A 22,076-nucleotide genomic window follows, 5' to 3' on the forward strand; every position below is an offset into this window, starting at 1 on the left:
TGATTAACATTAATCCATGCTTAAGTATGCCTAACAAGTAATTAAGAAGAAATTATGAGTTAATTATATGTGCATCGCATTATTTGTGTTTATATTTGTTTAACGTAAGAAGATCTATTCATGTTTTCGTTTCGGTTTGTGAATTGAAGGCCTTATCGGCATCCGATTCAGAAATTGACTTGATTTTTGAGTTAATTAGAAATTTTATAATTTTATGATAGGTTTAATTGAAATTCGATTCAGAACGATTAAATTAGATTAATTTAATGCCCATTTAATTAACTTTAATTAATTACCACCAAGTGAGCCTATATTAGACTCCCTACATGCTCCACTCATCTCTTTCTTTCATTTTCAACACATTTTTTAGTTTACTCGCACACACAAACGTGAGAGAGAGTGAGAGGGAGGTAAACTTGAATTCAACCAAAGTGAGACTTGATAGAGAATTGAAGAGAACTGGGGAGGATTAGCTTGATTACTCAAAAATTGGTCTACTTTAAGTTCAATTGAGAAGTTTAGGTGAGAACTTAAACTTTTGATAATATAATTAAGTTAGCCAACTCATGAATTCAAAAGAAATCTTATAGGAAGGCAAAAATCAAGCTTAGATAGTTGATTTTTGGAGTATATCATGCATGCATGCATAATTCTCATAATTTGAAAAGTTAATTTTCAAGAATCTCCACATGCATGTCTATAGTTGGGTTTTTTTCAAGGAACTCAACATGTCTTTGACCCAAACATCTCATTTGCTCATGCTTTGGAAACTTGAAGCTCAAATCACTTCATGCATGTCATATTTATGTCATGTTTTCGCAATTCAAGTTTGAGTTTTGCTCAATTGTCAAGCTTATGGACCTTGATTTCATGAAATGACCTTTAATTCTCAATGTTTTTCAAGTTTAGACAAGTTTCCTCAAGTTTTTGGCCAAAATGATGAGTTTTGGAGTGTTGAAATCAAGATTTGTAGCTTAGAAGCAATTATGGAAATTCCATAATTCTGCTCCTATGCTCGAGTGTAGCGACCACTCTGAGAGTGTGCACATCTGCTCAAGCGACCAGAAGTCCGCTCGAGCATGAAATGCAAGCTCCCAAAAGTTCTTATCTTTTGCAGCACGTTCGAGCGACAAAAGTTGCGATCTAGCGAGAGCATGTCTCTCACGCTCGAGCGAGAGTTGAGTGAGTGTCGAACAAAAAAATCAAGCAACCAACATTTTTGTAAAAGTTTACAGACCGCTCGAGCGACAGACCTTGCGCTTGAGCGACCACTCACATCTTACATGTCCGCTTGAGCGTAGGAAGTCATGCTCGAGCGAGGACCCTGCTTTCAGTACTTTTTGTTAAGTGTTTTCAAGTGCATTTTTACATCCTCTTTCCATCCTAGGCATTTTTAGGCCAAGATTAAGACACCGTAATGAGGATAAAGAAGTATAAACACACCAAGACAAGAAAGAACTAAGTTAATGATTCTGGGTGTGTAATTCAGTACGCATTCGTTTTGTATTTGTGTAGGCCACGTGCCACAAGATATCTGAATTGCCTACTCTGTTCGTTACTTGGAGCCATTTGCTATCTGTGAGCAATAACTTAGTAAAGCTATATTCAAGTTAAATTATTTTCTATATATGGAATAAGATTTGTTCTATGAAATGTCATGTCTTATACTATGAATGATTGTCCAACTCTAACAAATGTTTGTGGTATTATGCTATCTGTACCCGGACCAGAGGTTCTTTATGGAATTAACAAGTTATTTGTATCCGGCTGGAGGTTCCTTTATGGAACTGACAAGTTATCCGTTCCCAGTCCGGAGGTTCCTTTATGAAACTGACAAGTTATCCGTACCCGGCCGAAGGTTCTTCTAAGGAACTGACAAGTATAATCTATGATGCTCTGTGTATGATCTATTAGCCCTAACGGATAAACCATGTATGGACAAGTATGAATTCTGAATTCTGTATATGATTTGAATAAGAATACGAATGTGAACTACCTTAGTCTTGAGACATTATTCATTTAACCCTTTACTCTGTTATTATTCACTGGGCTCTCGCTCACTATTTAAATTATATATGTAGGTGATCAAGCACATGACCAGACTTAGAGTTGAAGACCTGGTGTCTCAGTTTTTTTGTCAGCCAACCTTTGTGCCTCTCGAGAAGGTTTCAGATTAAGTCAAGTTTAGTGATTATGTTGTTATGAATGTATAAAACTTTGTTTCTTTTGCTCCATGAGCAAGTTTCTCTATTTTTATGTGCATGAAGTGACGTGTAAATGCTGTGGCCTTGTTTGGTTTGCTTTTCAGAAAAATTTTTGGGAAAAATTCTCTATAAACAAAATTTCAAGAGTAATACAAATTTTTTCAAAAAAAATCTCAAAATTTTGTTTGGTTACCTATTTTCCAAAATCACTCTCTCTCTCGTACACATCAAACCAATTACTTTTTTTTTAAAAACTCTCTCTTCTAAAACAATTTTCCAAAACCATTTTTGAAAAAAGGCAAACCAAACAAGTTTTCATACTTTTTATCTCAAAAACTACTCTACAAACACAAACCAAACACGCCCTGTATCTTTTGACGCCACTCGTGTGTTTATAAAAGTTTAAGATTATTTATCTCATATATGTCTTCACAGCTCAATGGGCTATGTATATTTTATGTATTTATTTTCGCAACCCCTAATTATACATTTTTATGTGAAGAGGCCTTTGGTAATCCAATGATTACTGGCTGAGTACGACGCTAAACCTATAGGGGCAAGTTTGGGTCATGACAATACTATTACTCAATTTCAAGGGTAAAGTCATCAATTTGATAAAATATAAATTAATTTGACAAAAATAAATGTCAATTTTTTTTTGAATTTTAAAAAATTATTTATAACCCACTAAAGATAAAATTATATAAAATTGATAATTTTTTTAGACATTTATTTATTTATTTGTTTTACCAAATTAATTTATTATGTGTTTGGATAATGATTATGTAATAGGTGGTTATTTTTGTTGTCATTAAATTAGTTTATATTTTTTCAAAAGTCAAATATGGCAACAACTTTAATATCATTATTAAATAAATTCATTAAATCAAAAAATCCAAAATTAAAAATATTTCATATATTAAATATATCGATTACACATTAAAAGTCTAACAACACCTATTACATGATCATCATCCAAACACAATAAAAATTAATTTGATAAAAAAAATAAAAAATAAATGTCTAAAAGATTTATGAATTTTACATAATTTTATCTTTGGTAGGTAGAAATTATTTTTAAAAAATCAAAAATAGTTTTTTTTGGCATTTATTTTTTGACCAATTAGTTTATATTTTATCAAATTGATAAATTTGCCATTGTAATTGAGCAATGGTATCTTCAATTATTCTTATTTGGAACAAGATTTAAAATTTAGGGTAAAATGTGTCACAATTGAAAAGTCAGAGACCAAAGTGACACGAGTCCTAAACTATAGGAACTATTAGTGTAATTCGCCCTTATTATTATTTTCATTGGTTTTACTTGACAGAAATAGATAAATAATTTAGATCGAAAACAAATCAAATAATTAAATTTTAAATTGATAAAATCACAAATTCAGGTTTATTTGGTTAAAAGGAACAAACTTTTTCTTTGTTGTTGTAATTTACCTTTATTTTTTTGACATATATTTGATTTTAGTGCTTTTAAAAAAAGAATGAGTAAAAATTTTGTAATTTTAAGTCCATCTTATACTTTCATATATATATATATATATATAGGATTATTTAGACTAAACAACATTAAAAAAAGAAAAGAAAAATAACTACAAAAATAAATTAACGTGTATATTATAACCAAATAAACCTTAAACAAGCTATATAAAATGTTACAAACGGCTTCGTTTGGGAAGAAGGGTTGGATTGTGTTAGGTTTGGGATTGTTTTAGTTACAAAAAGACAAAATAGACTTTTTAGTCCAATAAGACAAAACATCACATCTAACCCATAATCATTACATTATTTATCTCATAAAAAGTCAAAAAAATCTTTTCCAAACGAGATTTTTTAGCTCCAAATTAAAATAGTCAAAAAGTTAAAAAGTCAACTCACTTCCCAAATGAATCCTATAAATTTTTGTTTTTATAAAAAAAGTGAACGCGTGATGTAGATTACATTACGACCTCGTTTGTTTTGGGAGATAAGGGTGGGATTGAGATTGAGATTGAGATTGAGATTGAGATGGAGGTGAGACCCACTATATATTGTGTTTGTTTTGGGAGATAGAGAGAGTATTCATAATCCTATGAGATTAGGATGGGCATTGGTATTGGGATTAAGATGAAGGAGGCAGAGATGGTATTAGGAAATTAGTCCCATGGGATTAGTTTTTTTTTTTTTTTCATTTTTTTTAAACATTAATGTTTTTGTATTTTTTGTTAAGTAAAAATCATAATTCTATTTGTTTTAATATTTTATATTTCTTTTATAGGGTAATAATTTAACAAGCCCCACATTAATAACTACTATCAAAACAAATGTAATTTAATTTAATTTTTTCACTATCAATACCTTTATTATCAATATTCTCCATTCCACATCTGAAAACAAATGGAGCATACAAGGGTACTAGTGGTGGACACACGGGCCAATTGGCCTGCGCATCTTGTCCAATTCATTATGTATTTTGAAAGGTTTGAAATTGATATTAATATCACAAGGCCTGGTTAGAGCAACTCCAACCCACCCTTTATAACTTCATATTTAAAAAATTTGTTCCTTCAATCTATCTTTATTTGGAAGGAGGATGGGTTGATCCTCTATATTTAGAGGAAGGATGAAAAATAGAGGATCTTCTCGAAAATACTATTCATTCTATATTTTTTATTATATTACAAATAACTTTTAATATGTAAATTTAATTTTTATAAAATTGGTATCATTAAAAATGGTGAAATTATACCTTTAAAATGAGTATAATATTATATTTTACAAAAATTTCAAAATTAAATATTTGTTAATGAACAAAAATTATTTACTTTTTGATTAAAATATTTTCGAGAGAAATCTTTAGAGACGAAAATGATGATTAATGTTTAAAAAAAATGCCCAACAAGTTAAAAAAAATAAAAAATTGCGGTTGATAACACCCATCCGAAAGAAAATGAAGGTTTGTGATTGGAGTTTGAATGAATAGCGACATACTCTATATTTACTTTTTGAATAAAAAAAAATTATTTTCATCCTCTTGAAGGGAGAATTGGGTTGGAGATGCTCTTAGGGTTGGGGCATTTAAACTGTTTATTAAATGAGCTGGGTGTGGAAATAGTCGTTGAGCTCAGCCTGACTAAACTAACACACACAGGCCATGTTTATTTGGGTGGATATGTATTTATAATAAAATTATTAATCTAATGTTTGGTTAAAAAATTGAAGTACGGACTAACAATCCATCCGGATATAATATCTTACATATGATGGACTATTCAATCCCATATAGGGGGTGAGATACAAATTGGAGGACTAAATCAAAGTCTAGAATAACTTATCCAATGACCATAATAGAGGTATTATGGTTAATATATTGGATGTCTGATGTCCTATCCATTCTAATCTCCCTAAACAAACATCGGATTGGATAATATTTTATTAATCCCTCATAATAATCCTAACTTAATCCAAACATAGGATATGATACACAATTCAAAGGATTCGTAGTCCTAGGACTATTAATCATGTGAATACTAATCCGACCTAGTCCAGTCTGTCTAAACAAACATAACCATATATATATACTAGCGGTAACCCGTGCGATGCACAGAAAAATAGATTATATATATTTTGTGTGATAAATAAATCATCTTAATCTTAAATTATATCTTAATAGTGACAACCCATAATATTAAGCCATCTAGGTAGATGTTAACAATAATTAGCCCACAAAATTTTACAATAAAATTTGATATGCATAAGAAATTATTAATTATAAAAATTGTTGAGAATAATAGTATCACAATCACTTGATAACATAAATAACTTGTATCAAACTAAACAAAACATTAAAAGAGAGAAATTCTATAAGCTCAGAGAAGTTATCATAAATTTACTTGGACTTTTAAATCAATGGTGTATATTATTATTGTGGGATCAAATTATGAATAAATATCAACTTTTAATTATAATTTATAAGTAGTTTTTTAAAAAAATTAATCTAAGTTTGTTGCCTTGCTTATAAAAAGAACTTCTCAAACAAATCATTAATTGATTATATTAGCAACTCTCTATTTTTGATTTCCTCTATCAATGACACACTCATATCATATCAAAGTATAAATCATTCTCTATAGTTTGAATAATACTTGCATAGTTCCTACGTCATTTTAAAAAAATTAATCAAGATAAGAATGTCATAGTATTATAAAAATTATATAAGAGAATAGTTTTAATCCATTTTATTTATAAAAAAATGATAAAAAATTATTTGAATTGTACTTGAAAAAATATAACAAATGATAGCTTTAATCATTATATACCAAAAAAAAAAAAATTATATCGGTTACTTAACGAAAAAATGGTCAAATACAAATAGAGTCATGAACATTGAATTAAATCATATGGGCTCTAAATTGATAGTATAATCTAGCAAATCAACTAATAATAACATAGAGATATTTACAAATATGTAGTACTTCCCTATCATCTTTGTATTATATTCATTAATTTCATATATTATATGAAAGTTTTATTTGTCTCGATCCTTCAATAAAATAAGGATCAAGAAAACAAATTTGATAAGAAATTGATTCTAAACTTAATTATTGAAAAAGCAAAAATTTCAAAGAGAGAATATGGAGATGGGATTGAAGAAATATTATAACGAATGACAGCCTTATAAAAAAATAATAATAATAATAATAATGATCTAATGCAAATTATTTTTAATAACTAATAGAAAGAATCTCAAATTATTACCTTTTATAAATATAGTGAAGAAAATTAATTTTGTGAGATTTTTGTGCTACCTTCTCCTATGTAGCCTTTATTATTTCATTATTAATACTATTCTCATTCAGAGCGATAATTTTTTTTTTTTTTATAATCTTTATCATTTGGTAGATAATAACGAATAATAAAAATTATCAAGAGAAGGTTAAGAATTTAATAGAAGATAAGAAGTTATAGATAAGAGCATTTCATAAGATAAAAAATTTAAAATAAAAAAAAGATAATATGTGATAGGAGAAAAAAAAATGAGTAAATCAAAATAAAGATTTAGATATATATGTTTTTGATAGATATATAGATTAACAAATCATATCTTTATCTAAATTTTATTATTTTAATTTTTTGAAAATAAATTATTTAATCTTTATCTTTATCCGTAGGTCATGAAATTAATCTTTATAAATTATTTATCAATTTTTATATGTTTATTTATCTATAAGTCATGAAATTATTTTTTTTAAACAATTTTTAAAATTTTTATCTTTATCTATAGGTCATGAAATAAATTTTCATAAATTATTTATGAATTTTTATATGTTTATCTACAATGAAATTAATTAAAGTATGAAATGAGGGGGGGGGGGGAAAGAGAGTAATTTTGTTTTTTTTTTTTAAAAATCAATTATTTAATCTTTATCTTTATTTGTAAGCCATGAAATTAATTTTTATAAGTTGTTTATCAAATTTTATTTGTTTATTTATGGGAAGAAATTTTAAATTATCTATAAGTTATGAAATTATTATTTTTTAATTAATTGTTTATTTTTTATCTTTATCTGTAGATTATAAAATTAATTTTCAGTTTTTATATGTTTATCTATATGGACGAATTTTGAAATTCAAATCTTTATCCATAAATAATGAAATTAATTTTAATTTTAATTAATCAAACAAATAAAAAATGAAGAAAAATAGAAAACATGAAAGGCAATCAAAGAAGGTTGCCATGTAGGAAAGAGAGTGTTTTAAAATTATGAGAATTTAAAAATAAATATTTGGAAGCTTTTGACAAAACAACTACATTTGGTTATATATATAGTATAGATAGATTTGTTTAATATAATGAAAAATACAAAATTATTAAACTTAGGATACAATAATAATTAACAAAAATTGCATGGTTGAAGCAACTTAACTGCAAAAATATAAATTTTAATTTTATTCAATTTATTTTTACTAGATGCAAGGGTGTTTTTTGGATGAGTTTAGAATTGTAATAAATTCGAAATTCAACCTTAAATATGAGTCATTTTTAAAATAATAGTTATTTAAAAATATAATTTGATTGAATAATTCGGCAGACTGTTTGGACCGTGAAAGTGTCCGGGTTGGACCACAATATATATCCCTAATCGGTTTGAACCGTAGACCGGTGCGAAACCAGTGCGGTCGGTCGGAGTAACAGTGAACCGGGGTTACTAATTGCGAATATAATGAATTGAACCTAATTTTAGGGCTTGAAACACACTTCAATCGTTTCACTGAACTGGGAATCACAGTTGGATTGCTCGAACTCAACGATCATTCTTGGTTCGATCAGGTATATCTTCTACGTATTTGTATATGTGTCAATCTTGTATCTAATATTCTCGAAGACTCTGTTTCATTGTTCGGTCCTTGCATCGATATTTCCAATATCTCCATGTCTGTCTCTAATTTTAGTTTTAGCTTTTTTATTTTTATTTTTTATATTTAATAATAGTTGTCATTAGTTAACATTAACACTAGCATTGTGAATGTTGATGTACAGAGTAGCAATTGTGGGTTAATGGATTTTGAGTTTTTATTTATTTATTTATTTATTTATTTATTTATTTTTCCTTGTTATGTATAGAATAATTAATTTTAGGATAATTTGTTGGTCTTTGTTGTAAAAAGAAACAAAAGTTTCTAAACAATTTAAGAATATTAATGGGTAAGCTAAAAAAGTTAAAAAGAAGAAGAAAATGGAGAAAGGGTTGCACTCGCCTCCATTGAGGTTTGGATAAAATACAGTTAGCCCCACACTATTGACATAATTACAGTAATGTCAAAAGCGACGGAAACTAACTAAAATAAGCAAAAGATAAATATGCATTTTAGTAGAAAATTGAAAAGAAATGATAACACAAATTTTTTTTTTCCCTTTCAGTCACACAACTAACAAACCACTAATGAAAAAGGGCCCAAGTGTTATACGAATATTAAAACCTTGAGGGAGGTGAGTGTAGTTATGTAAAAAATGTGGGGTTTATGGTATTTGTTTTTTTCAATTCTCAGGGGAGGTGAGTTTAATTTACCCATGACAAAAGAAACTCTTGGATTGGTTATGTTCTATCCATTCAATTTTTCTTCATTATATTTAATGTATTTATATCATGATTACTTTGCTGTGCTCCGCCACAGTTGAACCGCTGTGAAAACATTAGATGAAATAAATCATGGATCTCGAGCAACTAATATGAAGTTATTTGTAAGCACTTCCACTTGAAATTGTTATGATCAAAATTAAATTTAAAATAGGCAGTTCTATACTAAAATAAAAGACTCCCGGGGTTAACAATATGAGATAATTTTTAATCTTAACATTAGTGTTCTGTTAAAGTCTTGGAGGATGCTATTGTCATTATTTACTTTAGTAGGGAGCTGCTGTTCTCAATATGTTTTTCACTTGTATAGTATATGTATATATAACGGACGGATGTATAACACGTGCTTCCTTCCATATGTCTTTCTTCCTCTTTCCCCTTTGTCTGGATTTATTCTCATTGTCCTAATCTTTTTACAGTTCCTTTGGCTCTGGCAACACTCAACCATGCCTCGGTAAGAAGTGTTTTTGCATGAAGGTATAATTACAGATGTAATTTGTTCTATGTAGTTGTGAAAGATTACACTGATCATTTATTTTATTATTTCTTGTTTTTCCAGGTATTATTGTGACTACTGTGACACTTATCTAACACATGATTCTGTAAGTTATGTTGCACTCTATCTTTTGATTCCAGCCTTTCTATGTTACTTGGTAGTCTATGATGGCATTTGTGTAGAAATTTATAAAGGGAACATTACAATAGACTCTCCTCAACTATGTCTATGGCCCGCTTTTTAATTGCTCTCCAAATGTTTAAAACTCAGCACGTAACCCTCTTTATAGTTAAGGGGGTTTATTGTAATTTCCCATTAATACATGCAATACTTGTCAAACCACCTCTCATTTTTGTACTTATAATATTCATTATGTATTTTATTCAAGACAACGAGGACTTGGGGTTTTTTGTCTATAGATTTTTAACCCTCACAGAACATTGGTTATCTATCAAAGGTAGCATTGTTGTCTGGGAACTGCTCTCCAGACCCAACAAGTTATGTTAACTGACGACAACAATACTATTACAGCATACATTTTCTAGAAAAAAATGAAGACCCTAGCGTTGAGGTTTTCCTGTGTAATACTTGGGCTTCATGGCCTTGGTTGTTTGTCGAGTTTGAAATATATCTCCCTCCCGTTCTTTTTTCTTTCTGCAACCGTAATTGGATAGTAATTTTTGAGTTCTATATGTATTACTATCGCTTTTTTATGATTTCAGCCTTCTGTCAGAAAGCAGCACAATGCAGGGTACAAACATAAGGTATTATTGTATAGTCACATGTCTATTTTTTCTTAAAAGTGTAGATCGACACATCATTATGTTTCTTACACATTTAATCTATAAAGGCAAATGTCAGAACCTATTATCAGCAATTTGAGGCGCAACAAAATCAAAGTTTGATCGACCAAAAGATCAAGGAACATCTTGGGCAAACTACTGCATACCAGCAAGTTGGTGCTGCTTACAACGCATTGAGGCCCCGTGTGCCTATTCTTCCTACTCCAATGATGCCGATGGCAGGGAACACCCAGTTACCTGTCAATTCACCATTAATCCCTGGAGCTAGGCCACCAGTCTTGCCAAGACCACTTCCAGGTAGGATGTGTGTTTAACACTTCTTCATTGACACCCAACTTAGGTGTTAATTTTGTTCTAATAATTGGTGGATGCAGTGACTTGTGTGTGGATGCATTTGCGTCTAAACCCTCAAATTTGTTGGTATTTAATTTCATCACTACCTGTGTGCTTATAATTTATTTTCACTGTAGACTGGGCCGGCATGTAAGGGTATTGCCGTGTTCATGGTGTGGTTTTGCTCTTCAGGTGAATATTTATGTCAGGGATCGAACCATTTGTTTAGGACCAACCATGAACATATATACATATCGATGTGTACTTATTCCTTGACACCTATATAAATTTCTTGCTAATACTTTGGTGCGTGCAGGGACTTTTTTTCTATGCATTTTCCTCAGATTTTTGTGATACTTAATTGTACTACCAGTGGTATGCTTATAGTTTAGTCATTTTCATTGCTTACAACACTCACATGCTGGGAGCCTTGCAGTGTAATACGGTTTGGACTGTTGATCAACATTAGTGCAACATTATGTTTAGGACTAGCCATATGGTTTTGTTTGGGTTTCATGAAATTCCTAGTTAGAATTACAAGTCATTTTATGCATTAGCAGAAAACTAAAATGTCTTTCTTGCATAGCTTCTAATTACTGTTAGGGATTTTCCATGGTTATTGGTTTGGTACATCTATCATTCAGTGGTTTTGTACCAAGGGTATTTATTTAGATGAAAAAACACACTATCTTCTTAAGTTCGCTTCGTATAAGTGGATTTAAAATAAAGGAATTTTAGTTGAATTTTATAAAATCATAAGAAGATTGGCTATTGAAGGTAGATTGATAACTCTGAAGTGGATGATTGAATAGAGGTATGAGACATGTATTTTATTAAGATTCTTGTACAGGTAGAATTTTTTATGAAAGGATTTTAAATAACTATTTTCACCAAATTATTTGAAATTCATCAATATAAAGCCTTTTAAATCCATTCTTAATGTCTAAATCTAAAACATTACATTGAATTGAAGACTATACTCCTCAAATTATTGATGCCTAATCTTTTCATTTCAAATCTATAAATCCAAAGGCAACCTTAATAGATACATTGGATTGCCTTCCCTCAATAGTGAGAAACGTGCTGTGTATAATTTTGACAACGGTAGTTTTCCACCCCCCCCACTTTGTGATGGCATTCCTAGGTGAAATTCTGGGGCTTTCCATTTAATGGGACTGTTTGGTGCACAACTTCTACTAAGCTGAAAGTTGATAATCAGAAAATAGAAGCTAAAAACCTCTCCCTTGCTTCCTAGTAATAATTTTTTTAGCTTGTTTGAGCTGCTTCTGCCTTAAAAGTTATAAACAGAAGCCGTACCAAACACTATGGCGCATATTTCCAAAATAGAAAAAGCTATAAGCAGCTCCATAAGCTGTGGTAAAGAGAATAATCTTCTCCTTTGAGAAGAATCAAAAAGAAAAATGGGAAGTGTTCAATTGGAACATGAAAACGTGACTAAATTGGTCCTAGTTACTCTTCGGGATAGAGTGGAAGAAAGGAGGAGATTCTCAAATGTGGAAAAGGATCCAATGACTTAGAAAGAATTGAACGAGGAGCCAATGAGGTGAAAATCTCATTCACTGTTCTGTAGAGTGGCACCAAATGGCCCCAATGTATTATCTATCTTGTTTCCCTAAGGATATTCTGTATCTGATCACTGTTTATGTTATCAGGTTATATGTCTGCTCCAGTGATGCCACCAATGGTGGGGCCACCTGGTGCTGCTCCTTTGCCTGGTCAAGTTACCAACCTCCCAAGGCCTCCACCAATGGGTGCTCCATCAGCAGTTCCAGGGACCACTATGACTCCTGCTAGTGTTTCCACCTCAATGGTTACCCCAGCTATGTATCAGGCGGCTAATTCAGCGCCACCTACGAGTGGAGGTTTTGATAGTTTCAACATGAGTGCTCAAGCTCCTGAAGCTAATCAATAGTATGGTAACACTAGTAGGTTTTTATTTTTAAATCTTGTAGAATTGACTGTGTGATTGCAGCAGTACATTGTTTATGGGACATGACAAATTGTGTAAGGAAATCTGGTCATCTCAAAATAGTAAGAAATCATTGCATTTTGTCTAATAGCATTTTAGGCCATTAATTACAACCATTTATCTCTAAAAAAATTATCTTGTTTCATTTCCTGCGCTAGTGACAGCATGTATTTGGTACGCATTTCATAGCTGGATCTGTTTGGCTTGTTTGTGTCTTAAGGTTCTGGGGTAATGTATGCTGATTTGTCTCTCAAATGGGTAGCACATTGACTGTACTCCTTTAGGGCATCATTATCAGGTTGCTTCAACTTTTTCTTCTCCACTGTCTTTTCCTTTTTCTCAGATGAAAAAATATCATCAATAGATATCCAAGTCAACAGAACTCTGGTTGTGTTTTAGAGATTGATTCCCTTTTGAGAGGGAAGTTGGCTTTACAGTTGCTGAAGTTACAGAGCTTGTGAGGAAAAAAGAAAAAGAAAATCTTTTGGGTATGTAGTTAAGAGGTACTTGTTGGAGAATTTCAACAGAACTCTGGTTGTCATGTAATTAATTTTATTTTAATTTTCTTAATTTAACAGTGAATTATGTTGATGAATATTGTAGTTTTTCCATGCCATCTGTTCTATGCATCTAGTGCTAAGACATTTAGAGCATAAAGTGTCCTGGCCTTTTGTTTTGTTTTGTTTTGTTCGTTTGTTTGTTTTAACATATGAATTTTGTGCATATGCAGCAAAGAAATTTTGACTATACAAGAATGGCAACAATCAAAAGAATGAGTTTGTTATTTTTGTTGTTTCTCTGTTTTTTGCTTTTTGGTTTTTGGGTGTCTCATAATTGTGAATGGTATTGACATGTTATTGTCATGACTGTTGTTTTTACAGGAACTATAGTGCGAACCAGAAACATTACTTACTGTGCAAGTCCAGTGTTCGATTTTGTGATTCTTGGCCATGAGTAATTCAATATGCAATGTGCTAGGCATGTTTGTCAGTGTGCTAATTCCAGGAAAATAGTTTTGTATTTAGATCATGGAAACCAATTTAGGTCTCTGGCAGAAAGAATCTTCATTGGGCGAATGAACTCCAATAGAATATGAATTGCTTCCTTGATCAGGTATTATGATGTTTGAAACATATGGTAAAATGAATTGTAGAATGCAAGGGTTTATAAGAGAATATTTAGGCATTTTGTTGATATGTCTGAACTCGAACCTTTATTATGCTTCTATGCTGAACTTGTTGGTTGGGGGTGGTTGGTCTTGTATTAACACTCCTGCAGTCAAACATGTTTTACCTTGTATCTCAGTTCGAAATCATATAGATTTCAGCAAACTGTGAATTATGTAATTACATCTATTTTTCTAGATTTAGAGTCCACTTTGCTTTTTAAATATTTTAACTTCGTGCTGAATGTATTTATTCCAGACTTTTACAACTTGAATCTAGATATACCCCATTTTTTGCTAAATGTAGATGCTGATGATTGCAGTTTGGTTAACTTCTCATAGTTTTGAAAGGATTTTTTTTCCTCTTTGTAAAAGAGCAGTAATTTTGATGTTGGGCTCATGTTGGTTACTATTGACCGAGTACAGAAAGCAATTGTTTCGTTGCTGAGGAAAGTGAGTTTTACAATATGTTTGAAGCTTGGAAAAAAATTAATTATAAGCGATTCTATTTCTCTAGGTAAAAATACATAAATTTATTAAAATAAGATTTAAAAGGACCAGAGAACAAATGATATCTTGGGGAGTGACGTTTTTGAAGTGCTCAAGCTTTTCCTTAGGAGCTGCAAACTCATTACAGAATTGCAAGAGGGCGGTATATAATTATGGTCATGTTACCTTAACAGGGTATTAAAAAACTGACATATACAAGGCCTTATTCATAGGGCTGTTCAAAAATTTCTTCGATCTAGTAATCCGGACCGAACCAGACCGAATCATACGGTTTGGTTCAGTTCTATTAAGAATTGGTTCGGTTTCGGATTAAGAAATATGAGAATGGTAAAAACGGTTCGGTTAATGAATTTTATGAAAAAACTGCGGTTCGAACCGAACTGAACCGAACCGAACCGAATTTTAAAACATATATATATATATATATAATATCAAGTTTTATTTTTATTAATTGGTTTTTTATAATTTTAATGATATTAGGATGATATCGATATGTAATATTAAGTAATGCCTTAATATTATTAATTTTTATCATGAGTTAAATGTAATTAGTTTGAGTAATTATTTTGCTAATATTAATAATTTATTTTTGTAAATAGAAATTTTTGGAACCGTAAACCAAATCGAAACCGAACTGTTTTTTCGGTTTGGTTATGGTCCGGTTTTACAAGTGTAACGGTCTGGTTTGGTTCTCAAAATCACAGAACCGTTAGGATCGGTTCGGTTTTTGGATTTTCTCAGAACCGAACCAATCCGGACCGTGTACACCCCTACTTATTCACCTATATATAAACTCAATATTAAATTCAAAAAAAAGAAAGATAGGGGATTGTATCTTCAAAAATTAATTACAAATTCATAAAGATATTTATAATTTTATTTTTTAATGTTTATAAAATTTATAACTAATTTTAAAATAATTTTTCAAATATTCACTGATGGGAAATTATTCATTATTTACCGGATTAATGGGTAGACAATATGCAAACCTTTGATTTACAAAAAGTGTTAATATAGCACATCCTTAAAGATGAGACTATGTTCTCAAGTCCATACCCAGCTGAAACCCGACTGAGATAATCCAAATAAGGAGATGTATATGATTGGCTTCTCTTCATTTTTAAAAGAGTGATATTAAACAAATTAATAAATTTTATAAATTTTTTTTGACTAATTGATGACATATTAATGAAGTGGATCCTAATGTAACATTTTACATTAGTTAATACAAATATTTGTAAAATTTATTAATTTATATAACATTTTTCTTTTAGGACAGGCTTGACCATTTTTAAAATGAATTCAACTATCTAATTCGATATTGTGCAGGATCAGATGAATTATTTTGATAAGCTTCGTTTATTTTCTAAGTCAAAATTGTATTTATCCAATTTTTCATAGAAATGAGTCACAAAAATTTGAGAATGCATTACAAAATAAATATGATGCAAACCGTGCGATTGTGATTATTAAATTTTTAATCTCATATTTATTTGAATAATTCACACACATGGGCTTAAAGAATAAATATAATTGATTATTGTTGGTGTATTTTAATATTTGTTATTTACTATTTATTTGAGACTCATGACTTATTACACAGTTCATGAATGATGAGTTAGTGAGAGTAATGTACATTATCAAGTTAGTACTAATCAAGATAAAGAACTTCACGTTGACTAAAAAAAAGTGGAAGAGATTCATATATTTATCTATGTTATTGACTCTGAATGTAATTTATAATATATAGATTAAATACACAACACAAAAAGCAAGTAGAAGAGGTTGATGGAGTTTTGAATTCATCAATTGGCCTAAATCATATTTCAAAACTTGATTTTATCTTGAATATTTTATATTTTTAAATTTTTTTTGGGAACTTATATTTTTAAATTTGTTTGAACAAATAATTATCAAAATAGACCACTTAGACAATCCCACAAAACTTATCATTGAATCTGACCATGCTTTTCTAGCCAAAAGATGCACCTCATATACCCCCGATGTGTTCTTGCCTCCGATGTTTATGGAGTAAGACTTTGAAATTGCGTATTTCCAAAATTTTGCACATTCTAGCTTCCTTTGGCCCCCAATTTGATCACTATAATTTTAGTTGTATCAATTTTATTATTAAATTTTTTGTAATATAATAAATTAATTAGAAATAAAAAGTAAAATATTCCATTTAAAAATAATTTGTCATTTTATATTGGATGTTAATCTATCATTTTGCCTCTTAATTTTAGTCACATTACTATAGTGACATTATTTTGACTAAATTAACACGATATGAAAAATTCAATTATAAAATTGATATAATCAAATCATCAACTTGATACAAGAGACAAACTAATACGAATGTGTCTGTTTGGATAGTTGTAGATTTAAAATACATGAATTTAACATTAACTATTCAAGAAATCTAACTTAAATTTAGATTTCATAATTTATCAATAAATTTAGGCTTGCTTTAGCTCTAAATAAGAACTATAACAACGAATCCATGAATTGAATTGTAAAATATAATTAATCTATTTTAAAAATAAAATCCAATTGTATATTGAAAAAATCAAATCAAGTCATGATTTGATTTGAATCAAACTGACTTATAATTTTTTAAATTTATTTTTTATTCATCTAGAAAAAAATAGAAAAAGGCCATGCAAATATTTTTTTTGGTATCGCATAGGGATGTTTAGAAAGTTGGGTTGGAGGTCAAAATAGTTAATAAATAAAATATATTAAAATAATTAATAAGATAAAATATTACATTTAAATTATAATTATTATTTTTTCTTTCACAGCTATCAAATTAACTAAAAAAAAAAAACTTATCATCCAAAATTTAAACCAGATTAAAATAATCAAAAAAATTAAAAAGTCACTTAAAATAATCTATTCCTAAACATGATTTGGAAAAAAAAATAAAAAAATTTGTTTGGTTAATAAATTTTTAAAATACAACTCAAAACTCAATTTTCTCTCTTCTCTGTCCTTCTTTTTATTTTATTTTTTATCTTTTATTATTAATAAATCAAATATCCATTTTTTCCCCTCTCATCTATTCATTCTCTCACATTTTACACATCAATTAATCAAATTTTCTCTTATATTCATCTATTCAACTAAAAAAAAAATTTTAAATTATAAATTAGCTCAAAATTATTTTTAAAATTTAAAACCAAACAAATTTTTAATTTTCAATTTTTTGTTCAATAACTTATTTTTTAAAATATAAGTTGAACCAAAGGAGAGTGGTTTTTTTGGAATCGAACAAGCAAAGTTGGTTCATGACTATCTCTCTCTCTCTCACTGAGCTCCAATCACGTCACCATGGATCTTCTACAGTCATACGCAGACATCGAACAGAGTGGCGAGGGTAAATGCTTAAAAATTAAAGAGTTGCAGTAATGAGTTTTTTTGGTTAGTTGCCAAACTTAGCAAATGTTATTGATTGAAATAGAAAAAATTATCAATTTTATGTTTTGTAATCATCACCAAGGACCGATCCACAGGGTGCGAAAGAATATTTAGATTTTCAAATTTTCAAGATCCATCCACGATCATAACAATACTAATTTATTTATTTTATACATGAAAAATAAAAGTCCATCATTGATAATCACAATATTATTTTTTTTAATTTTCTATTACAAAAAAAAAAAAAAAGAAGTGGTTGTCCGATGACTTAAACTAAAGCTATAGCCAGAGAACCTACAGGTTCACTGTCTAGCCTAAGTTCAACTAGGCCGGGCACAACTCACAGGTTCACTGGTCTAGCTTGAGTTCAACTAAGCTGGCCACAACCTACAGGGTTCAACTAAGCTAGCTAGAACCTAGAGGTTTACTCGGTCTAGCCTGAGTTCAACCAAGTTAGCTAGAACCTAGTGGTTTAATCGTTTTAGCCTAAGTTCAACTAAGCTAGCTAGAACCTACAGGTTCGCTGGTCTAGCCTGAGTTCAAGCGTTGAAGCCATCTATCAACTTTACCATCATCCAACCACTTTGGTGCCCTCGCTTGAGTTGTAAGCTAACGCTACTTAGCTTGGCAATTATTAGATGTCTCAACCACCCCTTATATTCAGACATTTTGCGTTGTTTTTAAACGATGTGGGATAAGTTTACGATTATACTGCTACCAATATTTAAACTTTACAATATCTCTTTTCTAATTAGATTATGAACGATGTGGGATAGATTTACGATTCTACTACTACCAATATTTAAACTTTACACTATCTTTTTTCTAATGAGATCATGTTTCCTTCTCTTCCGTAGTAGCCGCCATCGTCCGCCACCATCACCGAACCGTCTTTTGTCTTCGCCACCTACAAGGACCAACCGCCATCCCCTCTCTCCCTTCCCTTTCTCTGTCCCAACCAGCCACATAGAAAAATTAAAAAATGCTCTCATCTTAGTAAATTATTTTGGAAATCAACAAAAATAGAGGATGAATTTTGATTGAGAAGTTTATGTTGGTTACTATTGACTGAGTATAGAAAGCAATTGTTTCGCTGCTGGGGAAAGTGAGTTTTACAATATGTTTGAAGCTTGGAAAAAAATTAATTGTAAGCGATTCTATTTCTCTAGGCAAAAATACACAAATTTTTTAGAATAAGATTTAAAAGGATCTGAGAACATATGATGTCTTGGGAAGTGACGTTTTTGAAGTGCTCAAGCTTTTCCTTGGGAACAGCAAACTCATTACACAAATTTATCAAAATAATAAAAATATGCATATAACAAGCTTTTGAATTACATTTACTCTCATGTTAAGTATTCACATACACGGTACAGATCCCTTCTCTGAATCTGCAGGATCAGATCTGTAGACTCCTTGAGCTCTTGGTTGGAAGAAGTTTCAATTTTTTTTATTGTCGAGTCGTCTAGCTACAATTTTTAGCAAATGGATTACATAATAGCTTAAGAAATACGGCCCAACCATATCAAATTGGAGGTTTTTTTTTATATTAAAAGATCATCAAACCTTCCAGTATTCAGCCGGATCCTGAATGCTTGTTGCAACTCCAAAATAATCATTTGTTTTTTTGCAGTGCATCTACAAGCATGAGTTCTCTTGCCTGGAAAAGCAATGTGTCCGATTCATTGCGCTGTTCAGATGTATATAATGAAACGGAATTTCCGAGCTACATATAGTATGCAGTTGTTGGTTTATATATAATATTTTTGTATTTTGCTAAAAATTTTCGTTTTACTTTTTCAAAGATAAACACATGTGCATTCATGAGAATAGTTTGGTCTTTTTAAATTGGTATAAAGATTCTCTTAACTTTTTTCAAAATTTTTTTTTGGGTGCAACCCAAATATTAAATTTTTTTAAGCCAAAAAACTAGCATCCCATACAAGGCCTTATTCAACTATTTATAAACACAATATTAAATTCAAAAAAAAAGTTAAGGGATTGTATCTTCAAAAATTAATTACAAATTCATAAAGATATTTATAATTTTATTTTTTAATGTTTATAAAATTTAAGGTAAATTACAAATACACCCCTGATGTTTGATTAAAATACGAATCGCCCCCTGTGATTTTGGAAATTACATTCCACCCCCTGAGGTTTCTAATTTCATAACAAATCGCCTCTTTTATTAATAAATTACCAAGTCAATTAACAGTTTTTAATGATGTTAGAAATATGTTTCAATTAATAATTTAGGTAATTTTATTATTGTATAGGAGTGCAATTATGATTTTTTTTAGTTAATTCTGTTAAATAAAAATAGCCCATAAAAATACTAACAATGAGGTATTTGTAATTTTTCAAATCACAGGGGGTAATCTGTACTTTAATCAAACCTCAAGGGGCATATTTGTAATTTACCCTTAAATTTATAACTAATTTAAAAATAATTTTTCTAATATTCATTGATGTGAAGTTATTCATTATTCATCGGATTAATGGGTAGACAATATGTAAACCTTTGATTTACAAAAAGTGTTAATATAACACATCCTTAAAGATGAGCCTGTGTTCTCAAGTCCATAACCAGCTGAAACCCGACTGAAATAATCGAAATAAGTAGATGGATATGATTGACTTCTCTCCATTTTTAAAAGAGTGATATTAAACAAATTAATAAATTTTATAAAAAAAATTCAACTAATTGATGACATATTAATGAAGTGAATCCTAATGTAACATTTTACATTAGTTAATACAAATATTTATAAAATTTATTAATTTATATAACACTTTTCTTTTAGGACAGGCTTGACTTTTTCTAAAATGAATTCAAGCATCTAATTCGATATTGTGCAGGATCACGTGAATTATTTTGATAAGCTTCATTTATTTTCTAAGTCAAAATTGTATTTATCCAATTTTTCATAGAAATGAGTCACAAAATTTTGAGAATGCATTACAAAACAAATATGATGCAAACCGTGCGATTGTGATTATTAAATTTATAATCTCATATTTATTTGAATAATTCACACACATGGGCTTAAAGAATAAATATAATTGATTATTGTTGGTGTATTTTAATATTTGTTATTTACTATTTATTTGAGACTCATGACTTATTACATAGTTCATGAATGATGAGTTAGTGAGAATAATGGACATTATAGAGTTAGTACTTATCAGGATAAAGAATTTCGCGTTGACTAAAAAAAAGTGAAAGAGATTCATATATTTATCTTTGTTATTGACTCTGGATGTAATTTATAATATACAGATTAAATAAACAACACAAGAAGCTAGTAGAAGAGGTTGATGGAGTTTTGAATTCATCAATTGGCCTAAATCATAGTTCAAAACTTGATTTTATCTTCAATATTTTATATTTTTAAATTTTTTTTTCAGAACTTATATTTTTAAATTTGTTTTAACAAACAATTATCAAAATAGATCACTTTGACAATCCCACAAAACTTATCATTGAATCTGACCATGCTTTTCTAGCCAAAAAAAATGCAACTCATATACCCCCGATGTGTTCTTGCCTCCGATGTTTATGGAGTAAGGCTTTGAAATTGCATATTTCCAAAATTTTGCACATTCTAGCTTCCTTTGGCCCCAATTTTCTTTGAACATTTTTTATCAAATTATATATGTAATTTCTATAATATATTTATTGTGTTAGTTTGATCACTATAATTTTAGTTGTATAAATTTTATTATTAAATCTTTTGTAATAAAATAAATTAATTAGAAATGAAAAGTAAAATAGTCCATTTAAAAATAATTTGTCATTTTATATTGGATGTTAATCTATCATTTTGCCTCTTAATTTTAGTCACATTACTAAAGTGACATTATTTTGACTAAATTAAAACGATATGAAAAATTCAATTATAAAATTGATATAATCAAATCATCAACTTGATACAAGAGACAAACTAATATGAATGTGTCTGTTTGGATAGTTGTAGATTTAAAATAAATGAATTTAAGATTAACTATTCAAGAAATCT

General features: G+C 29.6%; 1 protein-coding gene across 12 annotated transcripts; it reads left to right on the forward strand.

Annotated features, from left to right (window-relative positions):
- The first annotated feature begins 8,372 nt into the window (after window positions 1-8,372).
- Window positions 8,373-14,322, forward strand: LOC114256573 (U1 small nuclear ribonucleoprotein C). 12 transcript variants are annotated; one of them, XR_014347058.1, is made up of 8 exons: window positions 8,373-8,529; window positions 9,757-9,791; window positions 9,897-9,939; window positions 10,556-10,597; window positions 10,684-10,933; window positions 12,643-13,462; window positions 13,690-13,735; window positions 13,841-14,322. XR_014347058.1 is itself a non-coding variant. In XM_028196235.2 (8 exons), exons 2-7 carry the CDS (start codon window positions 9,784-9,786, stop codon window positions 13,733-13,735), a joined length of 648 nt encoding a protein of 215 aa, XP_028052036.1. In that variant the 5' UTR covers window positions 8,398-8,529; window positions 9,757-9,783; the 3' UTR covers window positions 13,841-14,322. The 12 variants fall into 12 exon arrangements, 6 of the variants coding, with proteins under 6 accessions (XP_028052036.1, XP_028052069.1, XP_028052057.1 ...); XR_003627246.2 differs by having other exon boundaries at window positions 12,643-13,447; XR_003627257.2 differs by having other exon boundaries at window positions 8,398-8,529; window positions 12,643-12,915.
- The last annotated feature ends 7,754 nt before the right edge of the window (window positions 14,323-22,076 follow it).

This window comes from Camellia sinensis, chromosome 12 (assembly GCF_055761805.1).
Source record: "Camellia sinensis isolate YWXY chromosome 12, ASM5576180v1, whole genome shotgun sequence".
Lineage (NCBI taxonomy): Eukaryota > Viridiplantae > Streptophyta > Magnoliopsida > Ericales > Theaceae > Camellia > Camellia sinensis.